Below are 17,216 nucleotides of genomic sequence, written 5' to 3' on the forward strand. Positions count from 1 at the left end.
CATAGGAATGAGAAAGAAGTTTACAAGTACGGGGGCTTTTTGAGAAATGCAAGTGCCTAAGATTTGTATATCAGATAAGCCTCAAGTTTACTTAAGAGTTCCTAACAAAACAAAACTGAACAAACAAAAAAATTGTTACAGCTATATTCTTTAGAGACTTGACTGATTATAAAAACTTCCTTGTCACTGAATAAGAAATACCCCTAAATGGCCTATTGGCTGAAATATCAAGAGTTTGTAGGTATTAAGTTATATCACCAGAAATAACAACCGAGACCCAGTCCATACATACAGACAATGACAATAATATTATGACTTCTTTGAAAGACAGTGAATTAAGATGTCATCAACTATAAGATGCCATTGACTGTAAGACCTCTCTCAGTCAGAGATCCAAAAATGTTCTGTAGATCTGATGAAATATTGCAGTGGTTTTAGACAAGGAGTTACCACTCATAATCTAATTTAAACCACTGGTTTGCCTCTAATATTCTCAAAGGGAGGGGCTGAAGAAAGACCTATAGTACTACCCTTATTGTTTGACCCCATCTAATGCTGCCAAATATTAATTTTCTGCCTTTCTGCCCATGTTCTCTCACGAACCACTTGGAGTAATGAACCCAGCTTTTCCGTATCTTTCCCTCTCAGTTTTCAGTTGAGCTAAATTTTATCTGAGTTAATCTTTTTCTTACAGAACCTTGCTTAGGGCTGCAAAATATAGGCAATACTCTCCTACCACTTGACTTGATACTATCTCCTAGGTAAATACATATCTGATTCTTAAGTAAGAGTTTAACCAAATTTAAAAATACTCTGAAATTTATTTTCCACTATGAAATATCTATTGATATTATTTATGCTCTTATATAGCATTAGTTTTATAAAACTATTACTAGACAAAAGCTCCTCTACGAGATAAACTCTACCTTTATCATTTTACCTGATTATAAATGCTTGATTCTTAGTTTCTTTTTTTCAATAAGTTCTTTGAAGTAATAACTTTATTCCTAGTACCCTTCAAAGATGACCAATGACTTTCTTTGTATTATGATGAACTCACGAATTTAACCATAACATATGTTTCAATCCATTGCAGTTATTATTCTTTTGATATTCAAAATGTCCTGACTCAGCGGGACCATCTTCAAGCTGTTCCTGAGTCCATTTGACTCAACCCCAGTAGTCTTTGATAGCTCTCTTGCTCTCTGGTATAATAAGATGTTTTGTACATCTGTGTCTCAGACCTAAAATCAGCCATTTCTTCAAGTAGCTTTGTTTCCTTTTAGTGGAAAATGGAATTTAGAAGCCGCATCTGGGTGCTAGGAGTGTCCATCACTATCAAGTTAGTGACAAAATACATTTTTGTAAAAAACAAAATACATCATAAGTTCATAATGATGATTCCAATTCAAATTTAGAACTATCTTCAGATGTTTTTAATAGGCACCCAGTAGAGAACCAGTAAGGTAGGCCTAACCTGTCTCCAAACACAGGAGTATTTTTAACCTTTTCTTTTAGCATCAGAATCAGCTGGAAAGCTTTTAAAAACTTGATGCCCAAAAAGAAAGATCTCAAATCAATAACTTAATTTACACCTTAAGGAACTAAAAAAAGGAAAGCAAACTAAACTCACAGCCAGTTGAAAAAAATAATAAAGGTTAGAGTGGAGATAAACAAAGTAGAAAATAATAAACAATAGAGAAAATCAATGAAACCAAAATTGAAAAGATTGACAAGATGTTTCACTGACAAACATTTAGATAGACCAAGAAAAAAAAAACAGAGATAATGCAAATAAGATCAGAAAGAAAAGTGGGGACATCACTACCAATCTTACAGAAATAAAAAGATTAGAATAGTATGAACAATTATAAGCAAACAAACTAGGTAACCTAGATGAAGTGAGAAAATTTCTGGAAACTTTTGAATTACCAAAACTAACAGAAGAAGAAACAGAATTATTTCAACAGACCTATAACAAGTAGAGACTGAATCAGCAATCACAAATCTCCCAACAAAGAAAAGTTCAAGACCAAATGGCTTTACTGGTGAATTTTACCAAATATTTAAAAAAAATAATACCAATCCTTCACAATCACCCAGAAAAAATTGGAAATGAGGAAACAATTCCTAATTCGTTCTATCAGGCAAGCATTAGTCTAATACCAGAGCCAAAGACACCACAGAAAAGGAAAAGGAAACTATAGGCCAAAATTCCTTATTAACATAGGAATAAAAGTCCTCAAAAACTATGAGCAAACCAAATCCTACAGCATATTAAAAGGATCATACACCATAACCAAATGCAGGAGTGTTTCAAAATATGAAAATCCATGTGGTAATACACCACATTAATAGAATCAAGCAAAAATCCCACACGATCATCTCAACTGACACAGCAAATTCATTTGACAAAATCCAACATCTTTTCATGATTAAAACTCTCAGCAAACTAGGGAATTTCCTCAATAAGATAAAAGGAATGTATGAAAAACCCACAGCTACCATCATACTAAATAGTGAAAGACTGAAAACCTTCCCCCTACGATCAGGAATAAGACAAGAATGTCCACTTTCACCACTGCTATTTAGCATTGTATTGGAAGTTCTAGGCAGATTAATTAGAGAAAGAAACAAAAAATATCCAAACTGGAACGTAAGAAGTAAATATTCATAGATGACATGGTCTGATAAAAAAAAATCCTAAGAATACACAACAAAAAACTATTAGAGCTATAAACGAATTCACCAAAGTTGCCGGATACAATATCAACACACAAAAATCAGTTTTATTTCTATATACTAGCAATTGAGAGAAGACATGTAGTGAGAGCTTAATGGTAAAGGGTTTCCTTTTGGAGTGACAAAAATGTTCTTGATATATAGAGTGATGGTTGCACAACATTGTGAATATATTAAATATCACTAATAAAAACTTTATGTTATATGTATGTCACCACAATTAAAAAAAAAAACAAACTCTGATGCCCAGGTGACACTGCAGACCAATTACAACAGAATCTCTGGGAGTTGGACCAGGTTTCATTATTTTCTAAAATACTCCAGGTACTTCCTGTGTATAGCTAAGGGTAACTACTTGTTTATATATAGTAATAAGAATTTGGTTAAAAGATTGATATCAATAGCTAGAATATCCTTTGGGGATATGACTGGCATCAAGTATTTATTAACACCAGGTACTTAAAAGTACAGTGTTTTGCATAAGTACATTTTTATGGGGATAGGGCTTCAGAGTCTACTTAAGGGCTTTTTGCATTGCTGTCACTAAACGTGCAATTTTTTTAGCTTTATGAAGTTATTCCCCATTGCCTAGTCTCTCAAATTGAAATCTGAGAGTTCAATTAAAATTTTTAAATTCTGACATGTCATTTTCGTAATCTGAGGAAAACATGTATCAGTATAACAACAAAAGTTTTCTTTTACAGTGATACTTCCCAATTGAATTACATCTTCAATCTGTAAAAAATAAAGTAATATTATCTATGTTTCCTGTCTTCACGGACACCCTCCATTCTCCCTTCCTACCTCCTAAACCAAGAGTCAGCATAACTCTTCCGTAAAGGACCAAATAGCAAATATTTTAGGCTTTTCATGACATACACTTTCTGTCACAGCTACTCACCTCTGACACTGTAGTACAAGAACAGCCATAGACAATACGCTAACAAGTGGACGTGGCTGTGTTCTAATAACTTTACTTTCAAGAGAGATGACAGGCTACATTTGGCCTACAGGCCAGTTTGTTAAATATTGATGTGGAAAGAATACGGAAAAAATTATTATTTCATATCTTCTCTCCCCTCAAACCTCCAACAACTCCTTCCCAATCCTTATCTCAGTTGATCATCTTAGTTGCTGTTTCACTGCAAAAATAGAAAGCAAGCAAAAGAAAAATTTCAAAAGCTCCCAGAACTACATCTTCCCATCTACCTGCATCTCAATCTCATTTCATTTCTATAGCTGAAGTGTCTGTGCTCCTGGCAAAGGCCAATTCCTCTACTTATACACTAGATTCCATCCTCTCTCACCTATTTAAGAAGTGTTGCAGCAATTATTTCCTTACTTTCTTTCATCATCAATTTTTCTTTCTCCCGTGTCCTCTGTTAGCCTGTTATCTGCTGTATCTCTACCTTAGAAACAAAACAAAACAAAACAAAAAGCCTTTGTCTCTTTATCTCACTTCCCCTCCAGCTATCATGTTTCTTCCTTTCTCTGTACACCAAAACTCCTAAAGAGTCCTAGTATCTCTAATTTCACTTCTTTATTCTCTCCTGAACCCACTTAAATCAGATTTTCATTCCCCTCACTCCATCAAAACTGCTCTTATCAAAGCCCCCAATGATTTCCATATTGCTAAGTGCAATAGCCAATTCTTTGTCTTCCAGTTATTTAATCTATCAGTCACAGTGGACACAAAAATCAGTTCTGCCTCTTTCTTCATTTGAGTTTCCTGGCATATACCCTCCTGATTTCCTTCTTAAACTGGCCAATCATTTGCTGGTTTTCTCTTCATCTTCCTGATCCCTACAAATTAAATTTGTAGTAGGACTCCATTGTTTTAGTTTTCATTTCACTAGTGACTAACGATGTTAGGCATCTTTTCATGTGTTTATTTCCTATCTGTACATCTTCTTTGGTGTAGGGTCCTCAAATCTTTTACCCATTGTTTTATTGGGTAGTTGTTTTTTGTTTGTTTTTGTTTTTGTTTTACTTTGGAAAGGAAATTTTTGTATTTCAGACACTACAAATTTAATGTAATGGCTAAAAGAGAAAATACTGACAACACCAAATACTGATAAAGATGTGAAGCCAATAAAACTTTCATACATTACTCACTGGAATGAAAATGATACAGAAACTCTGGAAAAACAGTCCAACATTTTCTTAAAAATTTAAAGATATGATTTGAACCAGGAATCCCACTGGTTGGTATTTATCCTAGAGAAAGAAAAGCTCATATTCACACAAAAACCTACACATGAATATTCAGAGCAGTATTAGAAAGGGGGAAAAAGCCTTCTACAAAAGAATGAATTAAAAAACTGTGGAATATCCATACAATAGAATACTACTCAGCAATAAAAAAAAGGTAATCTCTGATCTACAAAACATGAATCTCAAATTCATTATGCCAAGTGAAAGAAGCTAGACTCAAAAGGTTATGAACTATATGATGCTGTTTATATGAGTATCTGGAAAAGGCAAAACTGTAGGGACAAAGAATCAATCAGTAGTTGTCTGTGTTACGGTTAATTTTATGTGTCAACTTAACTGGGTCATGGGGTTCCCAGACAGGTGGTTAAACATTATTTCTAGGTTTGTCTGAGAGAGTATTTCCAGATGAAGTTAGCATTTGAATCTATGGACTTATGGACTCAGAAAAGTACACTGCCCTCCCCAACCCAGTGTGGGTTGGCATCATTCAGGGCCCGCTAAGGGCCTGAAGAGAACAAAGAGAGGAGGAATGAAGAATTTGTTCTACTCTACCTGACTGCTGGACTGGGCCATTGGTCTTCTCTTGCACTTAGACTGGATTTACACCATCAAGCTCCCCAGGTTCTCAGGCCTTCAGACTCAAACTGAATTACACCACCAGCTCTCCAGGGTGTCCAATTTGCAGAATGCAGATCGTGGGACTTTTCAGCCTCCATAATTGAGTGCACCAATCCCTTTAAATAGATAGATAGACAGATCAATAATTGATCCTATTGGTTCTGTTTTTCTGGAGAACTCTGAATAATACAGATTTTAGTACTGAGAGTGGGATGCTGTTGTAATTAACAAATATCTGAAAATGTGAAAGTGGTCTTGGAACTGGATAAGGGTAGGAGCTGGAAAAGTTTTAAGGTGTATGCTACGAAAAGTCAATAATGCCATGAAAGGACTTCTAAACATGATTCTGGTGAGGACTCAGAAAGAAAAGAGGAGAGCTGGAGGTAACTAGGGACCTGTCAAATATGCTTAGCCTACCTTCTCAACTAAGGAGCCAAGCTTTCTTAGCTCTCTTCTATGAAGTGCCTAGGGAAGTATCTGATAGTTTAACAGCACATGCCAAGAATATCTAGCCACCTTCCATCATCCTCAATATCATCTTAATTATTTGTGGTCCTCCAAACGCTTTAGAAAATGTTGCTCGTGTACTAGTGCTTGAGGGCCAATCAACAAAGACTGATGTATTACTATACAAATGCCAGCTTATGAAAGAAACTATCAGACTTAGGAAGCAGAATTCATTATACTTAACAATTCTTGACAAAGTGAAACCCCACATTACAATCTAAATTTCAAACAATGGACTACCTAGCTCTGGCTACCTTCCAATTGTTGCTTATTGCTGCAGGACTTAAAACCAATATTGCTTGCCTGACACAACTTCATCAGTCCTTTTGCCTTCTGATTTCTTCTTAAGAAACCATACTCTCTTGTAAACACCTCTTTTTCCTATGGATTTTCCCAAAACTTTAGACTAAAAAAATAAGTTAACTATTTTCCCTTTTTGGCTGCCATTAGTTATTCCTCCTAGTTTCCCCAATAGCTCATGTCTCAATTCCACAAAACATTCCCTCAAAATAAAAATGTAGGTATCTTTCAATCCTGCAATACTCATTCTAGGAAGTTCTTCTGTAGCAATAGCAACAAATTTATGTGTTCTATAGCATTATTTGCCACTTTAAAAATGGAAATGATGAAATATCCACCTTTGAGACAATGATTTAATCAATTATGGTACATTCACTCTACAGAATACTATGCAGTCATTAAAAAGGAGATAAAATCTGTATGCAGTGAAAGCATAACAGGAGAAAAACAGAATTATGTAGTGCACTGTATTGAAGAATAATGTTAAGGATATGTATACCTAGAAAAATATCAGGAAGCATATACACCAAATTTTTAATGATGGAGAGTTATTTGTGGGGTGTAAGATGGGCTGGGATCATTCTAACCGTAATTCTGTACTGAAATTATTTTACTGCAAATCTGTACTAACATTGAATTTTTTAAATATTTTTTAACCTGCACAACCTTAACAAACACATATTCAGGTTAAACCTAAACATCCTCACAGAAATCTATTTTTTCTCATGTTACGATCTTACTTTCTTCAGCACACAATCTGATTAACTTTCTCTCCCACTGGATCCCGTCTGTCTTGCACTGTGTCTCACAATAATTATTAATGATTATTATTTGTCTCCAGAAAAACTGAAGAGATATCATAAATTTTTAACATATCAAGAAGTAACGCGTACAGGGCAGATCTCCCGTTCCTGCTAAAATTAAGCTGTCAGTGGCTCTTCACTCTTTGTAGTGATACAGGGCTGGCAGAGAGGATCGATAAATGTTTACTGAATTAGTGAATAAAGATAAGCACATCTAATATACAGGGACCACCAAAAAAAAGTACATAACTTTACAAAAAGGAATGGTAATAAAGTCTGTTAGGGCTTCCTAACGCACAGGCACGGTCGACAAATGCGTGAAGCTAAAACCAGAGCAACAGGAACAGAAGAACCCGTAGCAAAACAGGGAACTTGGGCCGGGGTGGGAGGTAATGTCAGATCGGTCCGAGCAGCTCCACCGAATTGGAGAAAGAAAGATGCACCAGAATTCCGGAAGAAGCAAGGCCCTCGGAGTAGTGAAGATTCTACAGGAACCTATGCTACGCTCGGCGGAACAGGAGAAAATGACGGCTAATGGGAGGGGCCGACAGCTATGTAAGAAGTAGACAGCTACCTTTCCACCCAAGCACTAACTGCGCGATCGAGAAACCAAGCCGTACGAAATGCCGGCGTCATCTCGCAGAGCCCGAATCACAGTGGAGAAAGCCGCTTTGGTGGGTGGGGAAGGGAGGCCGACTGAAGGTCACGTGATACACAATACGCCACCCTTCACTTCTGGCGGAAGTAGTTATCGAATCAAATTGACAGGGCCAGAGAAAAGCTTATTTGTACTAAATAACAGTTCAGGGGTGTCTAATATAAATTCCTTGTCTCCATGTCTCTGTTTCGCTTCTACCTTTTTTTACATGTGTCCTAATTTAACGTTGCCCACACGAAAGATGCCGGCACAGGCGCTGGGTCCTACCATAGAGACTGAGGCCTAGAGGGGCCCGCGCACGGGTTCTGTGAGCTGTGCCTCATGCCCTAGTGCCCGGCCTCCGTAGAGAAAATTCGGGGCGGGCCCGCGAGCGGGAGTTCCTGCGTTTGCGCAAAGATGGTGGAGGAGGATAGTGTCCGCGTGGTTCGTTGTGGCGGCAGCGAGTTGAACTTTAGGAGAGCGGTGTTTTCTGCGGATTCTAAGTATGGGGCCACCGTGCATTGCCAACCGGGCTGAGGGACGTGAGTCGCCGGGGGGGGGGGTGGGAGGAAAGAACTGTCAGGTTCGTCCCGACTCGCAACCCCGCGTTCTGAGCTCAGAGTAGGGGGCGCGTGCGGGAGCCCCCGTGGCACGCGTGAGGGACTGAGTGCTGTTAAGAGGAGTGAGAAACCACTTCGTGCCATGGCACCTTAGGCTGGGGCGCCTTTCTCCCTCTCAAAACTGTATCTGTAGGTAGATTGAGGGACCGGGGGCGGGCCCACGTGTCCAAAATTAGCTCGGCGTTGGGGCGGCGAAAGAGTCCAGGCACAGGTTATGTACGCCACTGCTCTTGCAGTACCGCGACGAATTCCTCTTTTGGAAAGAATCCGGACTTTGAGTTACTGAGAGATTATAGATTTCTGTTTTCTCCACACTCCCCTATTCTCTGAAAAGGTATTTCGGCAACGTTTTAGAAGTTTTGCGTGAATACGGGTGTTAGATTCCGTGCGGTATAGTAACATATATAACCCCTGGTCCCTTTTCGTAGGAGTTTAGTATAGCTGGAAACCAAACTACTGCTGGGTTCAAAACCCGGTTATTCCATCGTGTGAGCTTTGCAAGTCTTTAATCTTTGCCTCAGTTGCTTCATCTGTAAAACAGGAATAATACTTTGTATTCTATCGCATAGGGTTTTTGAGATGGTTAATTGCTTTAATACATATGAAGCAGGTAAAACAAGCCTGGCAGTTAATGGCTCAGTGTGTCAGCTGTCATTATTATTGCTCTGTTGTCAGCATCTGGAAGCGACGCAGTGTAGGAAGAGATTTCAAATCATTTAAGGACAGAGTAACCCTTAGTAAAAACGCTTTCTATCTTAGAAGAGTAAAGATAATATCTTAGGAAAGTTTGTATCCCTCACGATATCTTGCTCATGAGTGTATGATAGCTGTTGAATGCATGCATGACTGAAGGAGTTTTCATAAACTGCCCTAGAGGCAAAAAAAAAAAAAAAAAAGAATCCTTGGTCTTTATATGAAAGAGGGTTTTGTTGATACTCATAAATCAGGAAGAAAACCTAGACTTCAAAAGGGTGCCAAAGTTCTGGCACTTTGGACTTACATCTAGGTAGCCAGTTTCTTTTTTTCCCAGTGTTTTTACACTATTCATTATAACAAGATGTACTGTTTCGTTTGCTCAGTCCTACAATTTAAGTATTTGTCAGCTGTATATTATTTATAACAAGCTTATGTGATAAAAACTAAGATAACTTTAGTATGGATCCTACCTTCAAGATCTTACAGTCTAACAAGGAAAAGAAAATAATAACATGTTTCATACTGTGGTACTTTGGGAGTTCATAAGAAAGAGTACTTCAGACTGGTGAGGATGGACAGGTTCCTGAGGAAGTAACGTTTAGGCAAGGCTTAAATAGGTGAATGGTATTTTGACTAGGGAATATGGACAGAAGGCATTCCAAATAGCGAGCACAGTACAAAAGGAGTAGAATCCTAAAGATATTGAACGGACTGTGGTACGGTTAGCTAGTGTGAATGGTATATGGAGAGAGCTGGTGAGGTTGGAAAAGGAACATGAAGCCAGTTCTTGATTGTTTGGTCCAAAGAGCGTGTTTTGTTTTTTTTTTTTTTTTTAATTCCCTGGACGGAGGGCAGTGGGAGGTAACATGACTGTTTCTTCAAGAAAAGTTAATCCAAAAACTGTGTATAAAACTATGTAATAAGTGGTGGAGAGTGGCAAGATCAGAGGTGGGTTGGCTTAGCATACTTGAGGTACAGTGTTGGTGTGAAAGGGAGAGTGATATAGTGGAAGTTTCCCTTCAGTATCAGGATCTTGGAAGACTAAGAGGAGTTTGCCCCACCAGAGATATTGGGGGAGGACATCAGGCAAAGTGTGCAGCTTCAAATTGTTGGGGTGGGGTTGGGGGTAGGGAGTTTCATATGTGTAAGGTCAGTATAATTGCAGCATAAGGGAAGTGGTGGGAGAAGAATCTGGAAAAGTACAGACAAGGCTTAAAAGGCTAATTCAGGCATCCAAGCAAGAAATTGCTTTGGCCTAAACTAAGAATACTGAAGATGACAGAATTTTGGAGTGATTTAGCAATTAGGATTAACAAGAAGATGTTGAGTTCATTTGGAGGCGTGTTGAGTGTAAGGTACCTGTGAAGCAACCAGGTGGATCAAGCAAACAGTAGGTAGAAATTCAGTACTGAAGTTTGGGGAATTTGGTGAATATTTAGATGTGTCGTTGTTGTTGTTTGGTTTTTGTCGTCTATATTAGAATGTAGTAATTCAAATCAGTCCTCTTACAAATTAATAGGGTTATACTGAACTCATCAAGGATTTGGATAGTATCTGAAAGGTACTACAGGGGTTGGCTAGTTTATACAGAAAGAAGGCAGTTTTGTATTTTGCTTCCAGGAGCTTATCAAGAAAGCTGAAATAGAAAATAAAACAATAGAATTGTGGAATTTTAGCTGTCTCCTCTTGGTCACTAGGTCCTTGTGGAACTAGGACACAAAAACTCTATTCTGTCTACTTGAGGGGGTTCTTATGAGAGGCAGGCCAAGAGGTGAGTATACATAAGAATAGGTGGCATTCCTGTATCGGATATTACTGACTCCTGAGCCCACACCGTTTGTATTAATTACATCCTGTTACTTCCCACAGTTACAGGATGCTCTGCATTAGGTTGCTAGAGTATAGAAAATTTTAAAAGTGGGTCACTTTTGCCCTTTGCATTCCTAAATTCCTACAAAGCTAATGTCCAACTCTACATATTTTTCTTTTGCAGACCATTCTGTGTACTGCTGCTGTAATATTTTTCCTTAAGTATTACTGTCATACTATTATTACTCTCACCCTTATTCCTAGTCTTTCTCAGAACCCTATAATAATCTTCTGTTGCCTTCCTTAACTGGAGCTCTTTTTTCTGGCTTACAACGCCTTCCCTGATCTAGCTTAACTCTGCTTATCCAGTTGTGTTTCCTGACATAACCCAATGTACACACTTTGCTTGTTAGATAGGTACATTTCTTTTCTCTTGTAGGTACTATGTTCATTATTTCCCAGCTTTTGCTTATGTTGCTATTCTTTTTCCTTCCCAGCTCTTAAATTATGCATCCCTTCAGAGCCTCATTTAAGTTCTGGTTCCTGCTTGAAAGCATCCCTAACTTCTTACTTCTTCACTTCATCAACAAAGATGATTGAGTCCTGTGTGACAGGCATTGTGGTGCGTGCTTTACATGCATTTCTGTCTGCAGGGTTTAGGTATTATCCTAATTTTATGGAAGCATTTATTGAGTGTATACTGCGTGTGTTAAGGGTGCACTTGTATGTGTTGTTTCTTTTTGTCCTCATAATAACCCTGTGAGGAAGTGTTTTCTGCATCTTAAAGTGGAGAACAGTGATGTTTGAATGATGTAAATTCTCCCAACTTATTCAGCCCGTTTGTGTTTGACTAGTTTCCTGCCATACTATATTTCTATTACTAGATTTATAATAAGTACACACACCCTTCCTCCCCTGAAAGAGCTTACAGTCTCATAGGGGAAGTCTTCCAGTATGCCATGTGGTAAGTGCCCTGATAGAGCTAAGCCTACCTACCATCTTGTAGAAACAGAGTGGTGCTGAGCTGGAGTGAGAAAATGTGGGAAGGCTTCACCTGAGCTGAATCTACCTTAAGGAAGTAGTCATAAAGAATGTTCTGTGTAGACTGCAAAATTTACATAGAGATGTGCATAGAGAGCACATGTCCTTTGGGAACTTGCATTCAAATTTAAAGCCATTCTTTGCCCAGGAGCAAGGAGAGAGGAAATTCCTTTCCTCTGGGGAAGCATACCAGGAGTTTTCTTGGCACACAGTACCCCCTCCCCCACCATCATCTAAAGACTGCCTAGACGACCTGTTAGTGTTAATGGGGTGTGTCTGTGAGGAGTGCGAGGATGTTGCAGTTGTGAACCACCTGACTAGAGCATGGTTTACAAGTGAAAAAGTAGTTCCAAGTAGACCAGGTCAAATCACCAAAGGCCTTAGGAGTTTAGATCATATCCTAAAGGCAGTGGGAAAACACTAACAGATGGTAACTTAATTTTACCTTAAAGGAAGTAATGTGGTCAAATTTGCAAATTCAATCTGGTACAAGTAGGAAAGATGAATACGAGGGCCACACCTGGAAACTGTGTGAATCCCGTAAGAGTGGTCCAGGCTGGAGATGCTAAGACTCTGAATTAAGGTACTCATGGGAATAAAGAGGAAGATCCAGCCAGAGGGGTAACCATATACCTCAGATGTTTTGTTGCTTGAACTTCCTTAATCTATTACAGGTAAACACGACCATCTCCTGACTGTCTCCCTGCTATAGCACTATAAAATGCATTCTGATTTCAGAGAAAGCAGGTGTCTTAGAACTGATAAAATAGGGTAATGGTAACCCTGGTCAGCATTAGAAGATTTACTCTTTTGTTATTTTGTAATAATTTTTTATTGGTTCATTTTATCCATTTAGTTTGCCAAATCTTTGAAGATCAGGTGGGTCTATTCCAGAAATTAGATTGGACATTGGGAGTCAAAGATAAATTAAGGCCTTTGCCCTATCAGAGCTGATGGCCAGATAAGGAAAGTAGATACGTATGTAAATACATACTTTCAACACAACGTGAAAAGTACCAAGATCAACTCATGTACAGGATGCTTTGGGAGCACAGAGAAGTGGTCTAGCCTAGGAATTCTGTGGTTTGTACTTCTAGAGCGCATGGAAAAACCCCATCAGGCATGTATAATGTTTAGTAGTAATGGGCACAGAACAAACATTTTTTATTTTGTGGAAACTAGAAGATTTGTACCTCTGAGCTTTGTTCTGTGCTTATATCCATAATGAAAACTGTCAAGTAAATATTGCCCCCCCTTAACTACTTTTAGTATTTTAGTAGCCTCTGCCACAAATCTAAAAAGCAAAACCAACATTTTAGCAATAAGAAAAAGAACTGTCACAAAGTCTTTGTACCCTGCTCTAAAAGAGGCCTTGCCAACTAGAGAGAACTTTGACTTAGCATTTATAAGGTGCTGTCCCCAGTAAACAATGGAGAGTAGGGGACATGGGAAGATGCTGTCAGAGTAATGGGGTATAGTAAGTGATACATAGCACACAATTTTTAATACATGGTTTTTGAAACTGTTGTTTTGAAAGAAACCTCTTTTGCAAGTTAAAAAATTTTTCATGGACTATAAAAAAAGATGCTCTATAAATACATGAAGCTTAATTTTTTCTTATTTCCAGGTATATCTTCTGTGTCTCTGGAGACTTTGTTAAAGTTCATAGCACAGCTACAGAAGGATGTGTACACATATTGCAAGGGCACAGAAATCTGGTGACTGGAATCCAGCTCAACCCCAACAATCATCTACAGGTGTCAAATGATTTTTAATTGCCTATTTTAATACTGGCTTTGTTGTTGCCAGAAGATTGTGAATTGATTTTGGCTGGGAGACTTTGTAGGTTATAATTAGAAAAATACAGGTATCCTTTGCTTTTCAAAAGTTCGTATTATGCCACTTCATTTTTACAAAGAAAGAGAGAAGAAAAGCAAAAATAGCATTCAATATTTATTTGCAGCAAGGTGTTATAGAGGCAGCATGCACCCCTTCCAGCGAGAGTGGCACCACCAGTCTCTTTCCCGAGGAGCTACATACACTCAGCATCTCAGCGCCAAGCCACCATAGCTTTAAACTGTCTGTGAGCATCTGTGCTTTATCTCAATGTATTTCATACGTTCATTAGCAAGATGAGCCCTAAGGTATCAGAAAAGCCTAAGAGGTTATTTTTGGGGTCTGGGAACACTAAAAATTTTTCTGTATAAATTAATGGTAATTACTTCTTCGTTTTACACCATTTCCACTACAGAAGGTTTCATAATACTTTCAGATAGCGGGGGAAACTTGTATGTTGATTTTTCTGATTCAGGGTATTTTTCACATATTTTTAGTTTTCAAAATAGGGTCACAGCCTAGAACTACATTGCCCCCCCCCCAAAACTGTATTCTGTGAGCCATTTGTTCCAAAGGATGCTAATAGGTGTTGCTTGAAAGAAGACATTCTTGGCTATCTGAGTTTCTGAAATTCAGGGCTAGACACAGTTAGATGAACTTCTTGGTTGTAGATCCTCTCAGGTCCTTTTATAAGCATTGTGAATATGCAAAAGGGGTGTATACCATTTTGTTTCTCAATCTTCTATGCCCTTGAACCTTTGATTTCTGGAACACATTTTTGAAAATGCTGGCTAAAAGGGATTGATGTTGTAAACCTGTTCCTTTACAGATGAGGCTTTTCAGTGTCGATGCAGATGTTACCTAATCTTAAAGCCAGTGCTGGACAAGAGGGATTCTTTAGTCAGTGGATGGACCAGTTAATTTCAGGACGAACTTGGGCATCCAGTTTAATGCAGACCCTCCCACTCACCCCACAAAGCAGCTCTTCTCAGAATTCAAAAATAATGAAATGTCATTTTAATTCTGTTCTTACATTCCAGCAGCTGCTAAAGAGATCTCAAAAACATTTTACTCTTGCTCTTGTTTTTGATCAAATTCCATTTTTCTGGATTAGTCACAGCTAACTTGGAAGTTACTGCTTGATACAAGAACAGATTTGCATTGCCATTCACTGTATTATCACAGAGGAAGTAGGGCATAAAGTGATAGTGATTATCTTCTTTCCAAAGTTAAATGAGCCACTGAAAATCAAAGTTAAGTAGCTTTTCTGCAGGGTGCAAGCACAGATTTTTTTTCTTTGCTGTCCTCTAAGGGTTTGACAAAATAGTCTATTATTACATGTAGCATTTGAATGTTACTCATAGCAGAAATATCATTTTGTTAAAATTGGAATTTGTGAAATCTGTATTACTAAATTTTATAGCAAAACAAAAAGCAACATATACAATGCATAAAAGCTCTATTTCAGGTCACTGGAAGTTAATAAAATTAGAGGAGGACAATATTACAGGTTTGGTTGAGGTGATAGGGAGTGCAGATTCTCTGGACTTTGCAGTCATGGGATTTGTGTGCTTACCAATTGTTTTGACAGTGATTGTGTGGTTATTATGTTTTACTGATCCATGTTCATAATTTTTCCTTTTATGTGGTACTTGTGATGTATGTTTTCTACTTATTGTAATTCTTTAACTTGAATAGATAATATTCATCATTTTCTTTTCTCTGATTCCATGTCCTCGTTGGGAGAAATCTTAAAATTGCCACTTTCAGAAAACTTGAAATTCTTTATAAACATTGTAAGTGAAGTATTTTCACAGTAACAGCAACAAATAATCCACCATGACCTTAGTAAAATTAAGTCCATTGGGACAAAAATAGAAATAAAAATGCACGTTATTAAGGCCTTCTGGTGCTACCAGAGTGTGGTGCACAAACCAGTGCTACAAATGGTTGGTTACCACTCTGCAATGAGAATAGTGTAGAAATTGAGTGATCCAGAACTTTAGAGCACTTCAACATTGCCGCAGCATCCGAGTGCATAACTTCGATTGTGTTTTACAAAAGTATTGTTTCTTGATGTGGTGGACCTTTTTTTTTTTTTAATAAAAACAAGACATTCTTATCATTTGAGAAGCACTCCTTTAATCCCCATGTAAGATGAAGGTGGTTCTGCTAATAAAAGAGGACTGGGTGCTGGAAGAAATAATAGCAAGCTCTAAAGTGCTTTTCATAGCTCAGTGACTTCCCATCTCCCTCTTGAAGATAGAGGGCTGACTTCTGACCCCCCTCATTTTAATTAAAACTTGAAGTTCCTTCAAAAAGCTGTGATTATATTTTCTATTTCGCAAAAACAATGTGATTAGGTGACTCTGCCTCTATAAGGCTAATAATTTAATGAACAAAAAATGTCATCTATATCACTTATTTGTTTGATATCTTAATGAAGTTCTATTTTGTAATAAATTTTGTACTTTTTTTACCCTTTTAGTTGTATTCTTGTTCCTTTGATGGCACGATTAAACTGTGGGACTATATAGATGGCATTTTAATAAAGGTACGTGTATTGATCTTCTATTTTCATTATTTGAAAAGGGATGGCAACACAATTTAATGACAGACACATTTCTTTTCTTTTTTTTAAGATTTTATTTATTTTTGGGGGAGAGAGAGAGAGAGAGAACACACAAGTAGGAGCGGCGGGAGGGGCAGAGGGAGAGGGAGAAGCAGACTCCCTGCTGAGCAGGGAGCTTGACACAGGGCTAGTCCCCGGACCCCTCGATCATGACCTGAGCCAAAGGCAAACGCTTAACCAACTGAGCTACCCAGGTGCTCCTAGACACATTATTTTCTTCTATAAGGCCTAATCTTTAGATAGACTTTCTAAACAAGTTGAGAAAGTCACACACTATAAAAGAAAAGAAATTTGACTATTTGAAAATTTTAAACTTGTAACAAAAAGATGAGCAATAAAATCAGAAGAAGATATTTACAAGAGTTATTATCCCTAATATACAGAAAATTCCCAAAACCAGTAAGGAAAAACTAATGACCCAGTAGGAAAAAAATGGCACAGGGTAGGAATATGTAATTCACAGGAAAAATGTAATAGCCAGTAAACATGAAAAGGTGTTTAACCTCAGTAATAGAGAAAGGACACAGCATTTTCCCCTATCACTTTAGCCAAATTGCAGACTGCAAAAACAATCTAGTGATAGGTAAAATGTAGAGAAACAGATACTTTTATTTTTGTACATAATCAATTACAGTACAAATGAAAATGAAAACATAGGGGCGCCTGGGTAGCGCAGTCGTTAAAGCGTCTGCCTTCGGCTCAGGGCGTGATCCTGGCGTACCGGGATCGAGTCCCACATCAGGCTCCTCTGCTATGAGCCT

The 17,216-nt window shown here is 37.9% G+C and overlaps 1 protein-coding gene and 1 long non-coding RNA gene across 3 annotated transcripts in view; one reads left to right on the top strand and one right to left on the bottom strand.

Moving 5' to 3' along the window:
• LOC123798130 (uncharacterized) overlaps window positions 1-7,827 on the bottom strand; it is a 222,345-nt gene extending 214,518 nt beyond the window's left edge. Inside the window, exons 1-2 of one of the 2 annotated variants that reach the window (XR_015724401.1) lie at window positions 7,759-7,827; window positions 5,509-5,690 (exon numbers count right to left, since the gene is read on the bottom strand). This is a non-coding gene — a long non-coding RNA (uncharacterized LOC123798130). The other variant, XR_006781180.2, reaches the window with a different exon arrangement.
• Window positions 7,828-8,168: 341 nt separating this feature from the next.
• Window positions 8,169-17,216, top strand: part of WDR75 (WD repeat domain 75) — a 42,389-nt gene continuing 33,341 nt past the window's right edge. Inside the window, exons 1-3 of the mRNA XM_045806310.2 lie at window positions 8,169-8,324; window positions 13,615-13,744; window positions 16,312-16,377. Of these exons, the coding sequence (XP_045662266.2) occupies window positions 8,239-8,324; window positions 13,615-13,744; window positions 16,312-16,377 (282 nt within the window). The 5' untranslated portion in view covers window positions 8,169-8,238. The remainder of the gene's footprint in view (window positions 8,325-13,614; window positions 13,745-16,311; window positions 16,378-17,216) is intronic.

This window comes from Ursus americanus, chromosome 1, assembly GCF_024610735.1.
Source record: "Ursus americanus isolate L20-20 chromosome 1, mUrsAme1.1.p, whole genome shotgun sequence".
Taxonomy (NCBI): Eukaryota; Metazoa; Chordata; class Mammalia; order Carnivora; family Ursidae; genus Ursus; species Ursus americanus.